Source organism: Microcaecilia unicolor, chromosome 3, assembly GCF_901765095.1.
Source record: "Microcaecilia unicolor chromosome 3, aMicUni1.1, whole genome shotgun sequence".
NCBI classification, from domain to species: domain Eukaryota; kingdom Metazoa; phylum Chordata; class Amphibia; order Gymnophiona; family Siphonopidae; genus Microcaecilia; species Microcaecilia unicolor.
Window position 1 is genome coordinate 92,336,898 of NC_044033.1, and position 23,127 is coordinate 92,360,024.

General features: G+C 46.1%; 1 protein-coding gene across 1 annotated transcript in view; it reads left to right on the top strand.

The window, feature by feature from the left end:
* The window catches only part of USP34 (ubiquitin specific peptidase 34), a 1,418,841-nt gene that overhangs the window by 878,691 nt on the left and 517,023 nt on the right, over positions 1 to 23,127 (top strand). The window contains 1 exon segment of the mRNA XM_030196176.1: positions 20,106 to 20,289. Within this exon segment, the coding sequence (XP_030052036.1) occupies positions 20,106 to 20,289 (184 nt within the window).

Genomic DNA, 23,127 nt, shown 5'->3' on the forward strand with positions numbered 1-23,127 from the left:
GTGCCATGTTGGGAAGTTAGACTGGGGAGGGAGTTTTATCAGTATGTAAAAAATGCATGGGCAGGACACTGGAGGGAGCACAGGCTTATTGGGCTTAGCCTAAGCTTCCAATAGAGGATTTTCTTCGCCATTCTACAGGCATAATTTTGTAATCAATATTTGCTCCTTGATGCTGTTTACTATAATGCTTTGTTTAGTAGTCCTTGAATATTTGGTGTTTTATAGGGGGATTGAATTTGTTGAATGGTCCTAATTGGGATATATTGCAATTAAATGTAATTGTTTATAAAAATCTTTTACATTACCACTGACTCCTTCCCTAGTGAATGTGGGCACTGGGTGTTCAGTGGTAAACTAGGTATATATTGTCCAAGGACAAACTGGATGGAAGTCCTTCATAGATGGGTGACATCATCTGAAGGAGCCCTGGTTGGAGCATTGTTTATAAAGGTATTAGAGCTTTCCAGGGTGCTCAACAGAATATATGGAGGATATTGCACATCGTAGTCTTCACACAGGATCATTTCAGTTATTTTTTTTTTCCATGAAGCCCAACATTTGACTTTCTTTTATAATGTGTTGAAGTAAAAATGTAGTCTTCTAAATATTAGGCTGTTTCATGCTTTTTCACTGTTATTCCACTTTTAGAAAAATCGTAATTGGGTTTTCCATCCAATCTGAAGTTATCTTGGTTTTTATTTTGTGTGTGCAGCCATGGTATTTATTAATACATCAGTTAGTTTTTTATATCAAAATTTTGATTTTACTGCCACTTTTCTTTTTGCTGAATGCCTCAGATAGAAGGCCAGCAGTTTTAGGAAGGCTTCTAAGTTACAATAGAGTTGGTCATTCTGTCATGCAAGGTTTTTTTTTATCCTCACCTTAGGGTTTTTTTAATTCAATTTTTTTCTAATTACTTTTGTTTAAAAAGATTTTAAAAGGGGGGGGGGGATGTTTGAATATGGCCTATTTCCATCAGAAATATTTTGTTTGCCTGTTGGCAGTGCTATGCTTGTATTTTCCCCTTTTGTTTGTTTGTTTGTTTTTTTTTTAAAGGCAACCTGCAACTAGAGATTACCATCATTGAGGAGTCTGTCATGCTTATCTTGGAAGAAAACAATTAGCTTGCCTGTAATTGATGCTCTCTGAAGACAGCTGGATCACTGCCTCAAGGAGTGTCTGTACTCTTGGCTCTTTGAGAGCAAATTCTACCACTATGGAACAATGAGGAAGTTATAGCGTCTCAAATCCTAGAGCTTTTTGAAGGTAAAGAAAGGAGGATCGCTTATATTAGAAGTACTTCTTTCAGAATTCTGTGAACAAGCACTATTGCAGCTTCCTGGAGGGGTTTCAAAGAATAGGAGCACCATTGTGTCAGCCTCTGCTGAGCTGAGACCATACCGACTGAGCCTTCTCCTTTGCTGTTGTTTGTCATCGAGGAGCAGATCTAGGCAATGCCCAAGGAGGAGCTGGGGCAACTTCTAGCCCATCGTGATGCCATAGCATCGAGGGTGTCAGTGTTGCACCCAATGTTGGTTCAGCCAGTCCTGGAGGCCCATGCTCTCACTCTTGGCTGTGTGCTGACACCGATACCTGAAGGGGGGTTGAAGCAGGTGCAGGCTAAGACAGTTTTGCTGTCCAGCCCTTTGGGGAGGAAACTTCCTGGAGGTTCAGGTCCTACACCTTGTCTTGGTGCTCTCACCCTGAGCCTACCCATCAAGCCTGTAATTTTGAGGCCAGTGAGAACTAAGAGGTGTTCTAGCCTGAGTCTGAGTCACTGCTGTTGGGCATTGGGAGCCAGAGGATCTCTTCAATGGGAATCCCTGGATCTTCCATCAGATCCTTCCTCACAGCCTAAGAGGAAGAAGTCTCCTCCCTTACCAGTTTTGTAAGGGAGATGGTGGAGGTTTTCCCATTTAAGTTGGAGGTTGAGGAAAAATCCAGGGCTGAAATGTTGGACATCATTGAGGTCCCTCCAGGCTGTTAAAGTGCCCATTCACAGCATCCTCAAGACTGTTCAAATGAGACTGTGGGATAGCACCTTCTATGCAACCCATGTACAAGAAGGCTGACTCCATGTGTAGAGTCCAAAAGGCTGCCAGATTCGAGAAACTCCAGCTGCCGCACCACTCTATGGTTGCTCTCAAAACGGCCAAGTGTTCCAACTCTCACTTCTCAGCACCCCTGGGGAAGGATTCTTGGATTCTTTTGGGAGGAAGGTTTATAAGAATGCTGTTTTTTCCTTACATATGCGCCTACTAGTCCTTGGTGAACAGTGTGGCAGAATTTGCAGATGCTTCACCACCTGAGCAGGCTTCAACCCTCCACCAGTTAGTAGCCAAGCAGCAGGAGTGTTAGAAGCACATGGCCTAGGCAGCCTATGATGCTTTTGTTATATCATCCAGAGCCTCTGCTATGGGTATCAGAATACACAGACTCTCACTTGGCTGTGTGCCTCTGACCTGGAATCAGCAGTTAAGGAGCAACTGGTGGATGTCCCGTACTGGGGGGATAACCATTTTAGTGACAAGGTGAAGGAGGCCGCAGACCACATTAAGAAACATGCTGATACCATTGAGTCATTTTTTTGGCCTGTTCTTCTGCTCCCTCCTTTTCCCAGAGGTTTCTAGGTGCATAAGGGACAATCAGGGAAGATAATTCAATAGCGGAGAGATTAAATTAATTCTTTGCTTTGGTCTTCACCGAGGAAGATTTGGGAGAGATACCGGTGCCAGAAATGGTTTTCAAAGGTGACGAGTTGGAGAAACTGAATGAAATCTCTATAAACCTAGAGGATGTAATGGGGCAATTTGACAAACTGAAGAGTAGCAAATCTCCTGGACCGGATGGTATTCATCCTAGAGTATTGATAGAATTGAAAAATTAACTATTGCTAGTAATATGTAACTTATCGTTAAATTGAGTGTGGTACTGGAAGGTTGGAGGGCGGCTAATGTAACGCTGATTTTTATAAACAGTTCCAGAGGAGATCTGGGAAATTATAGACCGGTGAGCCTGATGTTGGTGCTGTTCAAAATGGTAGAGACTATATAAAGAACAAAATTATAGAGCGTATTCAAAAGCATGGATTAATGAGGCAAAGCCAACATGGATTTTAGTGAAGGCAAATCTTGCCTCACCAATCTATTACATTTCTTTGAAGGGGTGAACAAGCATGTGGATAAAGGTGAACCGGTTGATACTATGTATCTGGATTTTCAAAAGCATTTGACAAAGTACCTCATCAAAGACTCCAGAGGAAATTGGAGAGTCATGGGATAGGAGGTAGTGTCCTATTGTAGATTAAAAACTGGTTAAAAGATAGAAAACAGAGAGTAGGGTTAAATGGTTAGTATTCTCAATGGAGAAGGGTAGTTAGTGGAGTTCCCCAGGGGTCTGTGCTGGGACCGCTGCTTTTTAACATATTTATAAATGACCTAGAGATGGGAGTAACCAGTGAGTTAATTAAATTTGCTGATTACACAGTTATTCAAAGTTGTTAAATCATGAGAGGATTGTGAAAAATTACAAGAGGACCTTACAAGACTGGAAGACTGGGCATCTAAATAGCATATGACGTTTAATGTGAGCAAGTGCAAATTATGATGCATGTGGGAAAGAGGAACTCGAATTATAGCTACGTAATGCAAGGTTCCATGTTAGGAGTCACTGACTAAGAAAGGGATCTAGGTGTCGGGTGATACGTTGAAACCTTCTGTTTAGTGTCCTGCGGCGGCGGCTAAGAAAGCAAATAGAATGTTAGGTATTAATAGGAAAGGAATGGAAAACAAAAATGAGGACATTATAATGCCTTTGTATCGCTCCATGGTGTGACCACACCTCAAATATTGTGTTCAATTTTGTTCACCGCATCTCAAAAAAGATATAGTGGAATTTGAAAAGATGCAGAGAAGGGCGATGAAAATGATAAAGGGGATGGGACGAGTTCCCTATGAGGAAAGGCTAAAGCAGCTAGGGCTCTTCAGCTTGGAGAAAAGACGTCTGGGAGGATATGATAGAGGTCTACAAAATAATGAGTGAACTGGAATGGGTAGATGTGAAGTGTCTGTTTACTCTTTCCAAAAATACTAGGACTAGGGGACATGCGATGAAGCTACAAAGTAGTAAATTTAAAACGAATCACAGAAAATGTTTCTTTGTTCAATGTGTAATTAAACTCGAATTCGTTGCCAGAGAATGTGGTAAAGGTGGTTAGCTTAGCGGGATTTAAAAAAGGTTTAGACGGCTTCCTAAAGGAAAAGTCCATAGACCATTATTAAATGGACTTGGGGAAAATACACTGCTTATTTCTGGGATAAGCAGCATAAAATGTTTTTGCCAGGTATTTGTGACCTGGATTGGCCACTGTCGGAAACAGGATGCTGGGCTTGATGGACCTTTGGCCTGTCCCAGTATGGCAATACTTATGTACTTATGAGAACCTACTATTTTTAAAGACATAGGGTGTCTCTTGTCTTGCAGCCTTCCCAGTCTGCCTAGAACTTTCATCCCTTCCTGAGGCAGCAGAAATCTCAAAAGACCTAATCAGCTCCCCAGTGAAATCCAGGGATGAGCTTTGGACTGGCTCCAAGAGAGCACAGCCTTAGTCATATCATCCATCCCAGGTGACCTAATGGTGGGAGGGAGGTTGAATTTTTTCCTGGAAAGGTGGCTGCTTGTAACCTCAGACCATTGGAGCCTAAAAATTGTCTGGATGGGTTACACACTTCATTGGCAAACACCCCCTCTAAATTGACCCCTGAGAGCATCAACGTCAAACTCTCAGCACCAAGATCTCCTTTCACAGGAGCTCTCTTCCCTTTTGCAGGCCAGTGCAGTTGAGCCCATTCCACTAAAGAAAAAAGAGAAGGGATTTTACTACAAGTACTTCCTGTCCCCAAGAAAACAGGAGTTTTCTGTTCTGTTCCACCCTAGACCCAAGGGCCCTGAACAAATATTTGGCCAAAGAAAAGTTCATGATTGTTTTCCTGTTGTACCATGGTGATCATGATTAAGCAAATAATTGGCTATGCTTTCTGGACTTAATGGATGCTTATACCCACATTCAGATACATCCCAGTAACAGGAGGGAAACATCACTGACAGTAGCATGTTCTGCCTTTTGGCCTCGTATCAACTTTAGATTGCCTAGTGGTAGTCACATTGTCGCTACGCAGGCTGAGTACATGTATTTCCTTACCTGGACGATTGGCTGGTAAAGAGCACAACCAGGGAAGAGTCTCAGAATTGGAGTTTATTGGAGCCCTGCTAGACACAATTCAAGGCCGGACTTTTCTCCTTAACCAGTATGCTGACACTCTCATTTGTATTTCAGCCCAAGACTACCAAAGCCAAGCATGGTCATCTGTCCACACATTCACATCTCACTACTGTTATGAACAAGATTCCTGACGCAACAGTCAATATGTTCAATCAGCCCTTCAGAATTTATTCAGGGTCTAAAATCCAAATCCACCCCCCCCCCCCCCCCCCACTACTGGGCCATATGGACCTTTCCTTGTTGCAGGCCTCATTCCTTTTTTTTCTCCTTTTGTTTTCGAGCAGCCTGGTATCTAGGGATTCCCATGTATGAATGGTCCTGCTTGTCCTTGAAGAAAGCAAAGTTAATCATCCTGTAGCAAGTGTTTTCCGAGAACAGCAGTACATATATTCACACATCCCGCCCTCTTTTCCTAGGAGTTGTATTCTATTAGCTTTCTAATAGACTGGCTAGTTTTGTGAGGTCACTGCAGGCGGGAAGTCACATGTACAGTGGGACTCCCAAAAGCTTCTGGAAAAGAAGCTGAGGGTTTTCCTGCATCAGGCTCTGGGAAATGGTGTCACCTCTATTTGTGAATGTGTTTTGTTTCCCTTGGAGATCAGCTGCTACAGGTGAGTATCTTAGCTTTATCCGGGGCATGTTTTGTCATCTTCATTTTTACACTACACTGAACTGGGTAGATGAGCATACAAGATATGTTCATACCCAGCATAGAAATATGAAACATTGAAATATGACAGCAGATAAGGGCCAAGTGGCCCGTGCAGTCTGCCCATCCTCAGTAACCACTAACTCTCCCATAATGGATCCCACATGCCAGTCCCTTGCTTTCTTAAATTCTGACACAGTCCTTGTCTCCACGACCCTCGCTGGGAGGCCTTTCCACGCATCCACCACCCATTCTGTGAAAGATTCCTCCTAAGCCTATTTCCTCTTACCTTCAACGAATGCCCCCTCATTCCTGAGTTTTCCTTCATTTGAAAAAAGCTTACCTCCTGTACATTAACGCCACTGAAGTATTTAAATATCTCTCTCCCCTCTCTCCCAGCGTATACATAGTAACATAGTAGATGACGGCAGAAAAAGACCTGCACAGTCCATCCAGTCTGCCCAACAAGATAAACTCACATGTGCTACTTTTTGTGTATACCTTACCTTGATTTGTACCTGTCCTTTTCAGGGCACAGACCGTACAAGTCTGCCCAGCACTATCCCCACCTCCCAACCACCAGCCCCGCCTCCCACCACCGGTTCTGGCACAGACCGTATAAGTCTGCCCAGCACTATCCCCGCCTCCAAACCACCAGTCCCGCCTCCCACCACCGGCTCTGGCACAGACCGTATAAGTCTGCCCAGCACCATCTCCATCTCCCGCCACCGGCTTTGCCACCCAATCTCGTCTAAGCTCTTTAGGATCCATTCCTTCTGAGCAGGATTCCTTTATGTTTATCCCATGCATGTTTGAATTCCGTTACCAAAGTATATTCTAAACATACATAACAGTGGCATAGTAAATGACGGCAGAGAAAGACCTGAACGGTCCATCCAGTCTGTCCAACAAGATAAACTCATTTTACATAGTATGTGATACTATATTTGTATACCTGAGTTTGATTTGTCCCTGCTTTTCTCAGGGCACAGACCATAAATGTCTGCCCAGCATTGTTCCTGTACTAAAAGTTCTGAAAATAACATTGAAGCCCCTTAAAAGTTACACTCCAGCCCATCCACATCTATTCAGCCACACCCAGGTAGCAGACCGTAGAAGTCCGCCCAGCACTGGTTTTACTCTCCAATTACCTCCGTTCCACCCAATCTCCACTAAGATTCTGTAAATCCATTCCTTCTAAACAGGATTCCTTTGTGTTTATCCCACACACGTTTGAATTCCATTACCGTTTTCATCTCCACTACCTCCCGTGGGAGGGCATTCCACGTATCTACCACCCTTTCTGTGAAAAAATACTTTCTGACATTACTCCTGAGTTTGCCCCACCCCCCTTCAACCTCAATTCATGTCCTCTAGTTCTACCACTTCCCCGTCTCTGGAAAAGGTTCGTTTGCGGATTAATACCTTTCAAATATTTGAACGTCTGTATCATGTCACCCCTGTTTCTCCTTTCCTCCAAGGTATACATGATCACCTAAGCCTAATCCTATTTTACAGACCCCCGGGCAACTGGCAAGATTCACAAAAGCACTTTCTGGATTTCATATCGAATACTTGCATTTCCACCCAGAACCTTCTCATAGCAGGAGACATCAATCTGCACCTTGAAGATACTAACTCAAACAATGTACGCGAATACAAGGATTTCCTCCAACTATGGGAACTCCACTGGCCAAACATACAACCCACCCATAACAAAGGACATACACTAGATATCATCACCCACAAATTCTCATCAGAACCAAATCTCACACTAACAGACATAAAATGAACAGCCACGCCATGGTCCGATCACTACAGTGCAAACCTTTCCCTCCACTGGAGAACAAAAAAGATACAACAAAAACAAGAACAACAAACATATACTACGAGAGGCAAAATAGACCCACTAACATTCTGGCAACAATTCTACACCGACGAATGGACAACACCCACAGACTCACCCCAATATCTCCAAGAATGGGACAACAGATGCAGAACAGTTTTATTTTATTTTATTTATTTTTGTTACATTTGTACCCTGCGTTTTCCCACTCATGGCAGGCTCAATGCGGCGGGCAATGGAGGGTTAAGTGACTTGCCCAGAGTCACAAGGAGCTGTCTGTGCCGGGAATCGAACTCAGTTCCCCAGGACCAAAGTCCACCACCCTAACCACTAGGCCACTCCTCCACTCGTAAACAATCTCCTAAATACTACAACGGTTACCTCCAACAACACAGACACCCCATCAGCAACTAATCTCGCAAACTACTTCAATGAAAAAATCATAAAACTCCGACTCATGATACCCACCAATATAACAGACTACACAAACATCAATGAATGTCTAGACCCAAAACCCGGGGAAAGCCCAGCAGATCGATTATGGACCAACTTTGACACGCTCTCATCGTTGAGCAGGGACTGTCCTTCTATGTTAAATTGTACAGCGCTGCGTAACCCTAGTAGCGCTTTAGAAATGTTAAGTAGTAGTAGTAGTAGATGAAATCTCACACTGGCTCGGAAAATACGCCAAATCGCAATGCAAATTAGACATTTGCCCTACCAGTCTAATAAGATCTGCACCCAAACAATTTAAAACAGACCTCACGAACCCGAGACACCCGACAGACTGGCGGAGCGAGCAGCCTGAACCCGAGAGCCGGACGTTAAGCCAACCTGCCCATGGCAGATTCGCGACCAGGGGTGAGCTCGTCCCACGCCAATCTGATCGGAGGAAACTGATTGCAATAGGCGGACCGGACCTATCTCAGACCCAGTTGGTGGTCTGTTCGACTGCAGCGGCTTCGTTGGTCTCCGGCGCGTGTACTGATCGCCGGCATCTGCCTGCCGCGTGGCCGTGGCCTAACCCCTTCCTTGCCATCCGGCCGCCCCGGGGTTCCCACTGCTGTCGCCTGTTTGCTCCGGAGCTGATTGTGCCGCTTTGCTCCCTGGTCGGAATGACCTGGGAGCGGACTACAAACCTCGAGACTGCTGCACGATCATCCGTCTGCCCCAGGACTCCCGCTGCCTCCCGGCGCTCCGGAGGCTCCCGAACGTTGGGGTTCCTGCGTGGGCGGGGGGCCAGCCGTGTTGCACTCCACCGCACTGGTCGTGCTCCGGAGTCCTGTGTGCCACCACCACACTCCCTTGTCGGAACGACCTGGGAGCAGCCTACAGGTCTACTGATGGCTAATCTTGTTCCTAAGCCTTGTTCCGTATGTTTTATGACTGAGACTGCTTACCAATTTTGTAGCCTCCCTCTGGACTGACTCCATCCTGTTTATATCCTTCTGTAGGTGCGATCTCCAGAATTGTACACAGTACTCTAAGTGAGGTCTCACCAGAGACTTATTCAAGGGCACTATCACCTCTCTTTTCCTGCTGGTCACCCCTCTCCTTTTGCAGCCAAGCATCCTTCTGGTTTTGACCGTTGCTTTTTCTACCTGTTTGGAGACCTTAAGGTCATAAGACACAATCACCCCCAAATCCTGCTCTTCTTTCATATACAGAAACAGTTCACCCCTCTATATTATACCGTTCGCCTGGATTCTTGTAACCCAAGTGCATGAACTTGCATTTCATAGCATTAATTCTTAGTTGCCAGTCATTGGACCATTCTTCAAGCTTCGCCAGATCCTTCCTCATATCATCTATACCCTCCGGGGTGTCCACCCTATTACAGAGTTTTGTTTCATCCGCAGAGAGCCAAACTTACCAGACTTCCGCAGTTTCACTCACAAAGATTTTAGAGCCAGTCCATTGACTGACCCCTGCTTCCTTACAGTGTCTGGGTACAAACCTTTGCCATAATGTAAGGGAACAATTTGTGTATTTCTTCCAGGGCTTTCCACCAGCTCATTCACAAGTGTGAAACTTCTCAAGCAGTTTTCCCTTGAAAATGTGGCCAGTAGATGCAACATGGGTATGTTTGCACCCAAATATTTTGTATCTCAACTTTTTAGAATTGTTCAATCTCTTACATCAGTGGCTAACTGTACGAGCTGTCATGAGGGTGCTTCACCACTGCCTATGAGTTAGCCACTTATTTTAAGGATAAGATATGTTTAATCAGAAATAGCTTACTGGGTGCTTCAGATATGGATACCTACTTAAACAAGTGTGAAAAGAAATACCAGTAGACAGGATTTGGGAAAGTTTTAATCTTGTATCCCTTTAGATGTTCAGAGGTTGATAAAAAGGTCTACTACTTCCTATTGCTGTTTGGATATGTGCCCCTCTTATCTTATGAAATCGCCCAGCTCTAATTTTATAGATTTTTTTCACAGATTGTCTTACTATGCAACTCCAGGACGGTATGTTTCCAACTACTTAAACTTTCAGGTCCAGTTTAAAGTCCTATGCTTTGTCCATCAAGCAATGTACTTGTCTGCACCACAGTATTTTAAAGACTGTTTTTGTGTGTATCATCCTAGTAGGAGCTTAAAATCAGAAACAGCAATGCATCTCTCTTGATTTAGTTGATCATGTTAGATATCATGACACTAAGCTTGCAGCCTTTTCTATAGCAGGGGTTTGATTATATAACTCTTGAAGGGGCAGTTGCATTTATGTGCAGATGCTTTGTAGTTTAAGTGACTTTTAAAGACCTCTTTTTTTTGCTGAAGCTTTTCTGTTAGTAGTATTTTGTAACAGTATGTCATGTCAACAGATATAGTACTGTTTTTAATTGTTTTTGGTATGTATTTTTGCTTTGTTTCACAGTACACCACTTTGTTATAAGTGGTATAGAAATATGGAGAATAAATAAATTCTAAGAAGGAGAGTGTTCTTACACCTATTGTAAAAGACCCAAAAGGGAAAGTTGATGAATTGACAAACTATAGGCTGGTAGCAGCAATACCCTTACTGGTTAAGGTAATGGAGGGTTGGTTGATGGAACAATTGGTTTCTTACTTTGATAATTTTCAGCTGTTACATGAATCCCCATCAGGTTTCCATTCAGAAACTGTGGTCATTTCCTTGATTACTTCCAGTCAGGGGATACTGAGTGAGGGTCAAACTGCCCTTGTTGTGCAGTTTGACCTTTCAAGTGCCTTTGACCTAGTAGAGCGCAACATTCTGTTATCTCTTTTAGATACCTTTGGGATCTATAGAAAGGTTTTTACCTGAAATTAAGGATTTCTGAAAAGATCATATAGAGTCAAAAGCCAGCATGACCTGTCTGACTCCTGGGAAATCACTAGTGTAGTACCACAACGTTCTCCACTTTCACCATCCCTGTTCAACATACTAATGCAACCACTAGCTTACTATCTAGAGAGATTTAAAGTTACAGTTTTATATTTATGCAGATGACATTTCTATCATTATTCCATTTACTCCGGGAAATCTGCTTCATGAGCAGAATCTTTCCCATTTATCAATAGTAGAAACTTGGGTACTCTCTTTTAAGCTAAAATTGAACAAAGATAAAACAACGTTTTTATGGGTTGGCCCATCAGATTTGGTTCAAGCTAATCTTGTATTTGTACTGGGAGATCTCAAAATTAAATTAGTTACTGTTTCTAGGATTTTAGGAGTGGTCTGTAAGGTAATGAAGAACTCGTTTCACCTTCTTAGAAAGTTGAGAACTATTAGTAAATTTTTTGATCAGGAGATTTTTCGTTTGTTAGTGCAATCACTAATCTTCAATTAGGTTACTGCAACTCTCTATATATTGGTTGTATGAAGAATTTAATTTTCAACAATTTTTTATTGATGAGTCAACATATTAAACAAAGCCAACAAATTCAGCATCTAACAATTCAGGTACCAAAACACATCGTAGGCTATTAGAGTAATGCAGTCTATCGTCAAATTCATTTCCTCCCCCCCCCCCCCCCCCACCTTAGCCACTATCTCCCCCCCCCCCCCCATTTGTGTACAGTCCAGCATGTTTGACTGTCCTAGCCTGCACGACAAAGAACTCTTAAGTTTTATTTATTTTTATTTTATTTGTAGCATTTGTATCCCACATTTTCCCACCAATTTGCAGGCTCAATGTGGCTTACATTTGCCGTGGTGGCGGTTGCCCTTTCCGGGTAACAAAATTATAGATGGTATTGCATTAAGGTGCATACATACATGGTAACATACATGGAATAGATCATGGTATATATATATATATATATATATATATATATATACCATGTGCATACATACATGGTAAAGAAGAATATGTTATGGTAGTGCATGAAGGTTCCTGAGTAATGAATTGGATTGTAACATACATTAGGTCATCGAATATGGAGAGAACATATTCGACATAAGGATTAAAGTGGTAATGCTTGTTCATTAATAGCAAAGAGATTAATCAGTCGAATGATAAGATTTCGGCTATGTCTAGGTCGTGTATAGTCTTATTATTTAGTATTTAAGATGGTATGCTTTCTTGAACAGATCTGTTTTCAGTAGCCTTCGGCAGATAGTTAGGTCTTGCGTTGTTTTTTATGACCTTCGGTAGTGCGTTCCATAGCTGCATGCAAATGTAGGAGAAACTGGTCGCGTATGTGAATTTATATTTTAGCCCTTTGCAGTTAGGGTAGTGGAGATTGAGGAATGTGCGTGCTGATCTTTTTGCGTTTCTAGTAGGCAAGTGAACGATTTTGTGGACGAGGGTGCAAACTTTTAACGTAATTCGTTCTTTTAGTGGGAGCCAGTGTAGTTTTTCTCTTAGGGGTTTGGCGCTTTCGTATTTCGCTTTCCTAAATATGAGTCTGGCTGCTGTGTTTTGGGCTGTTTGAAGCTTCTTAATGATTTGTTCTTTGCATCCGGCATAAATGGCGTTGCAGTAGTCTAGATGGTTTAGCACCATTGATTGTACTAGGCTGCGGAATATTTCCCTTGGGAAGAAAGGTTTGAGCCTTTTAAGTTTCCACATTGAGTAGAACATTTTCTTTGCTGTGTTTTTCGCATGATCTTCGAGTGTGAGATTTCGGTCAATTGTGACTCCCAGAATTTTCAGGCTGTCTGAGACCGGAAGGGTGTAGCCTGGGGTATTTATGGTATTGGGTTTATTTGTATTGTATTGTGAGTACAGGATAAGACATTGTGTTTTTTCTGCGTTTAACTTTAGTTGGAATTTGTCTGCCCATGAGTTCATTATTTGGAGGCTATGTGTGATTTCATTTGTGATTTCGGTTATATATTGTTTGAACGGGATGTATATCTTGACATCGTCTGCATAGATGTACAGGTTGAGTCCTTGGTTGGATAATGATTTGGCTAATGGTATCATCATTAAGTTGAAAAGAGTTGGTGATAGCGGTGATCCTTGTGGTACTCCACATTCAGGTTTCCATGGTGCTGATGTTTTTGAGTTTGATATCACTTGATAGGTTCTTGCTGTTAATAAGCCTTCGAACCGTCTAAGTATGTTTCCTCCAATCCCGAAGTAGTCTAGGATGTTCGAGAGTATTTGGTGGCTGACCATGTCGAACGCGCTGGACATGTCAAATTGTAGGAGGAGTACATTGTTTCCAGTTGCAATTAATTGTTTAAATTTGGTTATGAGAGTGGTTAGAACTGTTTCAGTGCTATGGTTGAATCGAAATCCTGACTGTGATTCATGTAATGTATTGAATTTGTTTAGGTAGTTGGTAAGTTGTTTGGTTACCATACTTTCTATTAGTTTGACTACCAGGGGGATTGATGCTACTGGTCGATAGTTGGTTGTGTCGTTTAATTTTTTTCTTTAGGTCTTTGGGTATAGAGGTAAGAAGTATATTTCCTTTGTCCTTGGGTAACAGTCCATGTTGTTGCATGTAGTTCATGTGTAATGTGAGTTCTCCGAGGACAAGCAGGCTGCTTGTTCTCACGACTGGGGTTGACGTCCATGGCAGCCCCCACCAACCGGAACAAAACTTCGCGGGCGGTGCCGCACGCAGGGCACGCCCACCGCGCATGCGCGGCCGTCTTCCTGCCCGTGCGCGACCGTTCCCGCTCAGTCTTTTCTTTTCCGCGCTGGAGAGAGCCGCGTTCGTCTCTCTCTCTGTCAGCCCCGGAAACCGGATCGCGCTTTCGCCGCAAACTTTTTACTTTTGTTGTTCTCCGTTTTCTCCTTTCTTTTGTGTTAAAAACAAAACAAAACGCTGAACTTTGTTTTTTCCCTCGTCTTTTAGCGGAGGCATCTCGTTGCGGCCTTGTGGCCGCGCAGTCAATTTATTTTCGAGGTGTGATTTTTTCCGCCACCATCGACGACTTTGACTTCACTGACGCGATTTTTCCGTCGATGTCCTCGAAGGTCCCGAGTGGATTTCAGAAGTGTGGTCAGTGCAGCCGGCATATCTCGCAGACCGACACCCACGCTTGGTGCCTCCAGTGCCTCGGGCTGGAGCACGATACCAAGACGTGCACCTTTTGTCTCGGTCTCCGGAAACGGACACAAGTAGCGAGGCAAGTTCTTCGGGACCGTCTTTTCGGAACTTGCGCCGGCCCCTCGACGTCGACTTCGACGGCATCGGTATCGACGGCCGGATCTTCGGTACTGGTATCGATGTCTACGAAATCGGCACCGACGGCATCTACCCCAGGAGTACAGGTCCCGTCGGCTCACCGGCTCTCCGGAGACGGCAGGGGTGAGAGGCCGCGTGGGCAATCGGCCCCGGTCACTCCCTCTACCCAGGTCCCTCGGGACCGAACCCTGTCGGACCCGATTCCTCGAGGCCGAGGGGGATCCACCTCCTCCTCTTCTGTCCCACCGAGCGCCGATGACGGGCATCGTAAAAAAGCGAAAAAACACCGTCATCGGTCGCCCACGACGCATCCGGCTCCCGGCGCCAGGCATGAGTCGATGCCGAGGAAGCGGCAGCGTCGAGAGGAGAGGTCCCCCTCTGTCGTACAGGTATCAGCACGTCAGGGTGCCAGCACTTCGGTGCAGTCTCCTGGACCCGAGCAGCTTCCGGCACCGACACCTCTACTGGCCCCCTCGTCTTTCCCGACAGCGGGCCTGGACGAGTGCCTCCGAGCCATGCTTCCGGGGATCCTGGAAGGGCTGATGCGCCAGACTGTGCCGGCGCCGGGGGTGCTTGCGCCCTCGGCGCCGTTGATGGAGGCGCCGGCGTGCTCTAGCCCGGTGCGGAGGCCTTCGACGCCGACGCCGCTTGCGGCGCCAGTCTCAACCGCCACACAGGTGGAGTCCCCGTCGACGTCGATGGAGGGAGCTTCATCCCCGCCGGCGCGGGAGTCCACCGCTCGACGACGCCACCGAGGTCTCGGTGCCTCGATGTCGAGCCGGACCCGGTTGAGGACCGAGCTGCAGGAGCTCATGTCCGACACTGAGGAAGAGGCCTCGTGGGGGGAGGAGGAGGACCCCAGATATTTTTCCTCAGAGGAGTCTGTGGACCTTCCCTCCGACCCCATTCCTTCACCCGAGAGAAAGCTCTCGCCACCTGAGAGCCTCTCCTTTGCCTCCTTCGTCAGGGATATGTCTATTTGCATTCCCTTCCCCGTGGTCTCTGTGGATGAGCCGAGGGCTGAGATGCTCGAGGTCCTCGACTATCCATCACCACCTAGAGAGTCCTCCACGGTGCCGTTGCACAATGTCCTCAAAGAGACACTGCTTCGGAACTGGTTGAGACCGCTATCTAACCCCACCATCCCCAAGAAAGCGGAGTCCCAATACAGGATCCACTCGGACCCAGAGTTAATGCGGCCCCAATTGCCTCATGACTCGGCGGTCGTGGACTCTGCTCTCAAGAGGGCACGGAGTTCGAGGGATACCGCCTCGGCGCCCCCGGGGCGGGAGTCTCGCACTCTGGACTCGTTTGAGAGGAAGGCCTACCAATCTTCCATGCTCGTGACCCGCATCCAGTCTTACCAGCTCTACACGAGCATCCACATGCGGAATAATGTGAAGCAACTGGCGGACCTGGTCGACAAGCTCCCTCCGGAGCAGTCCAGGCCTTTTCAGGAGGTGGTCAGGCAGCTGACGGCGTGCAGAAAGTTCCTGTCCAGGGGTGTATATGACACCTGTGACGTGGCATCTCGTGCTGCGGCCCAAGGTATAGTGATGCGCAGGCTCTCATGGCTGCGTGCCTCTGACCTGGACAACCGCACCCAGCAGAAACTGGCCGACGTCCCTTGCCGGGGGGATAATATTTTTGGTGAGAAGGTCGAGCAGTTGGTGGACCAACTACAGCAGCGGGAAACCGCCCTCGACAAGCTCTCCCACCGGGCGCCTTCAGCATCCACCTCAGCAGGTGGACGTTTTTTCCGGGCCAGGCAGGCTGCGCCCTACGTCTACAACAAGCGTAGGTACACCCAGCCGGCCCGAAGGCCTCATCAGGCACAGGGACAGTCCCAGCGCGCTCGTTCCCGTCAACAGCATGCGCCTAAGCAGCCCCCTGCGCCTCCACAGCAAAAGCCGGGGACGGGCTTTTGACTGGATCCATGGGAACATAGCCACCATCAAAGTGTCCGTACCGGACGATCTGCCAGTCGGAGGGAGGTTAAAACGTTTTCACCAAAGGTGGCCTCTTATAACCTCCGACCAGTGGGTTCTCCAAATAGTGCGGTGCGGATACGCCCTGAATTTGGCCTCCCCTCCACCAAATTGTCCTCCGGGAGCTCAATCCTTCAGCTCCCAGCACAAGCGAGTACTTGCAGAGGAACTCTCCGCCCTTCTCAGCGCCAATGCGGTCGAGCCCGTGCCACCCGGGCAGGAAGGGCAGGGATTCTATTCCAGGTACTTCCTTGTGGAAAAGAAAACAGGGGGGATGCGTCCCATCCTAGACTTGAGAGGCCTGAACAAATTCCTGGTCAAAGAAAAGTTCAGGATGCTTTCTTTGGGCACCCTTCTGCCAATGATTCAGAAAAACGATTGGCTATGTTTCCTGGATTTAAAGGACGCATACACTCACATCCCGATACTGCCAGCTCACAGACAGTATCTCAGATTCCGTCTGGGCACACGGCACTTTCAGTATTGTGTGCTGCCCTTTGGGCTCGCCTCTGCCCCACGGGTGTTCACCAAGTGCCTCGTGGTGGTTGCGGCGTATCTACGCAAGCTGGGAGTGCACGTGTTCCCATTTCTCGACGATTGGCTGGTCAAGAACACCTCGGAGGCAGGAGCTCTCTGGTCCATGCAGTGCACTATTCACCTCTTGGAGCTGCTGGGGTTTGTGATAAATTACCCAAAGTCCCATCTCCTGCCAGTCCAATCTCTGGAATTCATAGGAGCTCTGCTGAATTCTTAGACTGCTCAGGCCTTCCTTCCCGAAGCGAGGGCCAACAACCTCCTGTCCCTGGCTTCCCAGACCAGAGCGTCTCAGCAGATCACAGCTCGACAGATGTTGAGACTCCTAGGTCATATGGCCTCCACAGTTCATGTGACTCCCATGGCTCGTCTTCACATGAGATCTGCTCAATGGACCCTAGCTTCCCAGTGGTGCCAAGCCACCGGGAATCTAGAAGATGTCATCCACCTCTCCACCAGTTGCCGCACTTCACTGCACTGGTGGACCATTCGGACCAATTTGACCTTGGGACGCCCATTCCAAATTCCACAGCCCACGAAAGTGCTGACGACGGATGCGTCTCTCCTGGGGTGGGGAGCTCATGTCGATGGGCTTCACACCCAAGGACTGTGGTCCCTCCAGGAAAAGGATCTTCAGATCAACCTCCTGGAGCTCCGAGCGGTCTGGAACGCACTGAAGGCTTTCAGAGATCGGCTGTCCTGTCAAATTATCCAAATTCGGACAGACAATCAGGTTGCAATGTATTACATCAACAAGCAGGGGGGCACTGGATCTCGCCCCCTGTGTCAGGAAGCCGTCGGGATGTGGCGTTGGGCTTGCCAGTTCGGCATGCTCCTCTAAGCCACATACCTGGCAGGCGTAAACAACAGTCTGGCCGACAGACTGAGCAGAGTCATGCAACCGCACGAGTGGTCGCTCCATTCCAGAGTGGTACGCAAGATCTTCCGAGAGTGGGGCACCCCCTCGGTGGACCTTTTCGCCTCTCAGACCAACCACAAGCTGCCTCTGTTCTGTTCCAGACTACAGGCACACGGCAGACTAGCGTCGGATGCCTTTCTCCTCCATTGGGGGACCGGCCTCCTGTATGCTTATCCTCCCATACCTTTGGTGGGGAAGACCTTACTGAAGCTCAAGCAAGACCACGGCACCATGATTCTGATAGCGCCCTTTTGGCCCCGTCAGATCTGGTTCCCTCTTCTTCTGGAGGTGTCCTCCGAAGAACCGTGGAGATTGGAGTGTTTTCCGACTCTCATCTCACAGAAAAGACGGAGCTCTGCTGCACCCCAACTTTCAGTCTCTGGCTCTCACAGCCTGGATGTTGAGGGCGTAGACTTTGCTTCGTTGGGTCTGTCTGAGGGTGTCTCCCGTGTCTTGCTTGCCTCTAGGAAGGATTCCACTAAGAAGAGTTACTTTTTCAAGTGGAGGAGGTTTGTCGTTTGGTGTGAGAGCAAGGCCCTAGAACCTCGTTCTTGCCCTGCACAGAACCTGCTTGAATACCTTCTGCACTTATCAGAGTCTGGCCTCAAGACCAACTCAGTAAGGAATCACCTTAGTGCGATTAGTGCTTACCATCTTCGTGTGGAGGGTAAAGCCATCTCTGGAGAGCCTTTAGTCGTTCGATTCATGAGAGGCTTGCTTTTGTCAAAGCCCCCTGTCAAGCCTCCTGCAGTGTCATGGGATCTCAACGTCGTCCTCACCCAGCTGATGAAACCTCCTTTTGAGCCACTGAATTCATGCCATCTGAAGTACTTGACCTGGAAGGTCATTTTCTTGGTGGCAGTTACTTCAGCTTGTAGGGTCAGTGAGCTCCAAGCCTTAGTAGCTCATGCTCCGTATACTAAATTTCATCATAACAGAGTAGTCCTCCGCACTCACCCTAAGTTCCTGCCAAAGGTGGTGTTGGAGTTCCATCTTAAGTCAATTGTCTTGCCAACATTCTTTCCCAGACCGCATACCCGCCCTGCTGAACGTCAGTTGCACACATTGGACTGCAAGTGAGCGTTGGCCTTCTATCTGGAGTGGACACAGCCCCACAGACAGTCCGCCCAATTGTTTATTTTTTTTGACCCAAATAGGAAGGGGGTCGCTGTCGGGAAACGCACCATCTCCAATTGGCTAGCAGATTGCATTTCCTTCACTTACGCCCAGGCTGGGCTGACTCTTGAGGGTCATGTCACGGCTCATAGTGTTAGAGCCATGGCAGCGTCAGTGGCCCACTGGAAGTCAGCCACTATTGAAGAGATTTGCAAGGCTGCGACGTGGTCATCTGTCCACATATTCACATCACATTACTGCCTTCAGGAGGATACCCGACGCGACAGTCGGTTCGGGCAGTCGGTGCTGCAGAATCTGTTTGGGGTTTGAATCCAACTCCACCCTCCAGGACCCGATTTTATTCTGTTCAGGCTGCACTCTCAGTTAGTTGTTCTTCGTAGGTCAATTTCTGTTATGCCCTCGCCGTTGCAAGGTTAAATTGACCTGGGTTCTTGTTTTCAGTGAGCCTGAGAGCTAGGGATACCCCAGTCGTGAGAACAAGCAGCCTGCTTGTCCTCGGAGAAAGCGAATGATACATACCTGTAGCAGGTGTTCTCCGAGGACAGCAGGCTGATTGTTCTCACCTACCCTCCCTCCTCCCCTTTGGAGTTGCGTTTTGATCATTCCTTTGCTTGTCATTCAACTGAGCGGGAACGGTCGCTCACGGGCGGGAAGACGGCCGCGCATGCGCGGTGGGCGTGCCCTGCGTGCGGGACCGCCCGCGAAGTTTTCTTCCGGTTGGTGGGGGCTTCCGTGGATGTCAACCCAGTCGTGAGAACAATCAGCCTGCTGTCCTCGGAGAACACCTGCTACAGGTATGTATCATTCGCTTTATTGGACTAACTTGATAGATTTTTTGTTTAGCTTTCAAAGGCAACCTATCAGAATTCTGATGAAGAAGAGTTGCCTTTGAAAGCTAATCAAAAATGTATTGTTAGTCTAAGGTATCATCTTATTTTTTTTCTGTTTTTTTTACAGTTCTTTTTATTACTTTTAAAAATGGACTTAAACGGATACCACATCACTCTACTCAATTTTTGTATTGAATTTTATTGGTGGCCATATATTGTCTGAAGGTATTAAGTGCTGAATGTGTTCATAGCATGATTGTTGAAGGGGCTCGGTATTTTTAGGTCTACTGACTGAATTACTGTTTTACAGGAATTTTTGAGAGATATCTTCAATCTGCTTTTCTTGTTGCCAAGCCTAAAAGACAGACAACAGCCAAAATGCAAATCTCATTCTTCAAGGGCTGCTGCTTACGACTTACTGGTGGAAATGGTAAAAGGTTCAGTGGAAAACTACAGGCTGTTACACAATTGGGTTATGGCACAACACATGCAGTGTAAGAATGTTTCTCTTCATTTTTAAATAATGTATTGCTTCATTATTAAAGCAGCCATAGTGGCTGCATTCCCCAAATATGTTGCTTTCTAGGCTGCTATACTGCTTTAGGTTTCATTTCTAAATCTCCTTTTTTTAGTTGTGCTTTTTGTTGTACTGTCAGACACAGCCACACCTCTTAAATCTGCATCCTTGAGCCCACTCTTCAATAGTTTGATTTGAACCCTGCTGTCCTAATTTGGGAATTGTGTCAGTATCTTTTTTATTTATTTTATTTGTTGCATTTGTATCCCACATTTTCCCACCTATTTGCAGGCTCAATGTGGCTTACAATGCTCCGCTATGACACGTTCTCTACATGGTACAAGGAAAATATTGTATCTTTCTGTAGATTTTAATGTATAGTTACTGTCTATTTGCAGTTTTTTGTACCAATTCAAAATAAGAAAATGATTATGGCAGTTGCAAAAGCATGGTCACGTTTTTAGTCAGATTTTTGTAAGTTTCCTGTAGCCAGCTAAGTCTGTCTGGTTTTCATTTTGGAATTTTATCACACTCTTCCTTTTAGAACTTTTTCTAGCTGACATATTCATAGGTATTCTTGATATCTTGGTATCGTTTGATATCTTCCTATATATTGTCAATAAAATTCAAGTCTGGGGACTGTAAAAACTATTCTAAAATCTTCATCCTTTTTCCTGTTAAAAGCTTCATGATTGATTATTTTTGAGGTATATTTTGGATCATTGTCTTGCTGAAATATCTGTCTTTTCAGCTTTGTTTTCCCCAGACTTTGGGACATTAACTGCCAGGATATTATTTATTATTATTTATTATTTATTGCATTTGTATCACACATTTTCCCACCTTTTTGCGGGTTCAGTGTGGCTTACAATATGATATAAATGATGGAAATACAATTTGTTACAGCTTGGTTATGGATTACATTGTGTAGATTTAAGCGAGACAGTCAAGTAACGTTAAGGAATATAACAATGGAACACAGACATTGAAACATTGGAAGGGACAATGGGAGGCTTAAAGGGCAATATTAAGGCATGAAGACATATGGTATACATATTTCTCTGAGTAGAGGTATGAGTGATGTGAGATTACGAGGATAAGATTGTAGAATTGGATGTGTGATGCATTAGTGAACAGTGAGTATGGACTTTATGTGTTTTGGCTCTTTCCGTTTGTATTAGTGGAATCTATCCCTTCTTTCCCCTTGTACAATATTTTCTGTGGTTGCCACACAACTCCAAAGCATAACAGATCTGCTAGAGACCGACTGAAACCATGTTTTCCAGTTTCAGCCAAAATTAATCTGCAGCTGAAATTTGCCACTCAGTTTTGGCCAAAAGCAAAACCAGTCCCGCCCATAAACCATAGCAGCCTCCTCTCCTCCCCTCCCCCACAAACAAATACAGCCCCCACCCCTAGCAAAGGTAGTCCCACCCTCCTCAGAACAAAGGCAGCATCGTCACCCTCTCCCTCCCTCCCTTCCTCAAAACAAAGGCAGCACCACTACCCTACCCCTCCCTCCACTTGATCAAATGTAACTCAGCCTGGTCTACGAGCCCTCAGTGGTCTAGTTGCTAATTTGGGCGGGAACAATCCCTGGTTGCTCTGCAGCTATCAAAATGACTGTCGAGGTTGCGGCTGAATGTTGATGCTTCCATTTTAAGATTGAAGTCAGCATGGACAGGAGCTCCTCCCCATGCTGGCTCAAATCTCAAAATGGCTGCTGCGACCTCCAGGGGCAGCCGTGCAAGCCTACCGCTGGAGTTCGCAGCATCCATTTTGACGGTGGGGTCGGCAGGGGCAGTAGCGGCTAGGGATCTACTCCAACTAGTCAGCAGTCCATCAAGGAGTCTGAGGTGAGCCTGGGGAATGGGAGAGGTTGCTGATCCTGCTATTCTTTTGGGGGGGGGGGGGGGAATGCAGAAGAGGGAACCGAGCCTGTTACTGTTTAGGGAAGTGGAAAAGGAAAGAGCAAGCTGATACCCAGATGATTGAAAGTCCCCGCACTGTTCCAAATAGCGCTCTAAAAATGACGCTGGAACAGCGCAGGGCTTTACCGCCCCTATGATCAGAAATAATAGCATGCAAATTTGATCATAGGGTAAATTGCAGGAGGATTGTGCCTGAGCATGTAATGTCTGGCATATATGACATTACAATAATCTAATTTTGAGGTTACCAGCGCATAAGATAAGGTAGCACAGCTTTCAGGAGAGAGAAACAGACAAAGGGAGTGCAGTAGATGAAGAGTCTGATAGGCACGGACGGGGAGAGGGATCTTGGGGTGATAGTATCTGAGGACCTGAAGGCGACGAAACAGTGCGACAAGGCGGTGGCAGTAGCTAGAAGATTGCTAGGCTGTATAGAGAGAGGAGTGACCAGCAGAAGAAAGGAGGTTTTAATGCCCCTGTATAAGACGTTGGTGAGGCCCCACCTGGAGTATTGTGTTCAGTTTTGGAGGCCGTATCTTGCTAAGGATGTAAAAAGAATTGAAGTGGTGCAAAGAAAAGCTACGAGAATGGTATGGGATTTGCGTTACAAGACGTATGAGGAGAGACTTGTTGAACTAAACATGTATACTCTGGAGGAAAGGAGAAACAGGGGTGATATGATACAGATGTTCAAATATTTGAAAGGTATTAATCCGCAAACAAATCTTTTCCGGAGATGGGAAGGCGGTAGAATGAGAGGACATGAAATGAGATTGAAGGGGGGCAGACTCAGGAAAGATATCAGGAAGTATTTTTTCACAGAGAGGGTGGTGGACGCTTGGAATGCCCTCCCGCGGGAGGTGGTGGAGATGAAAACGGTAACG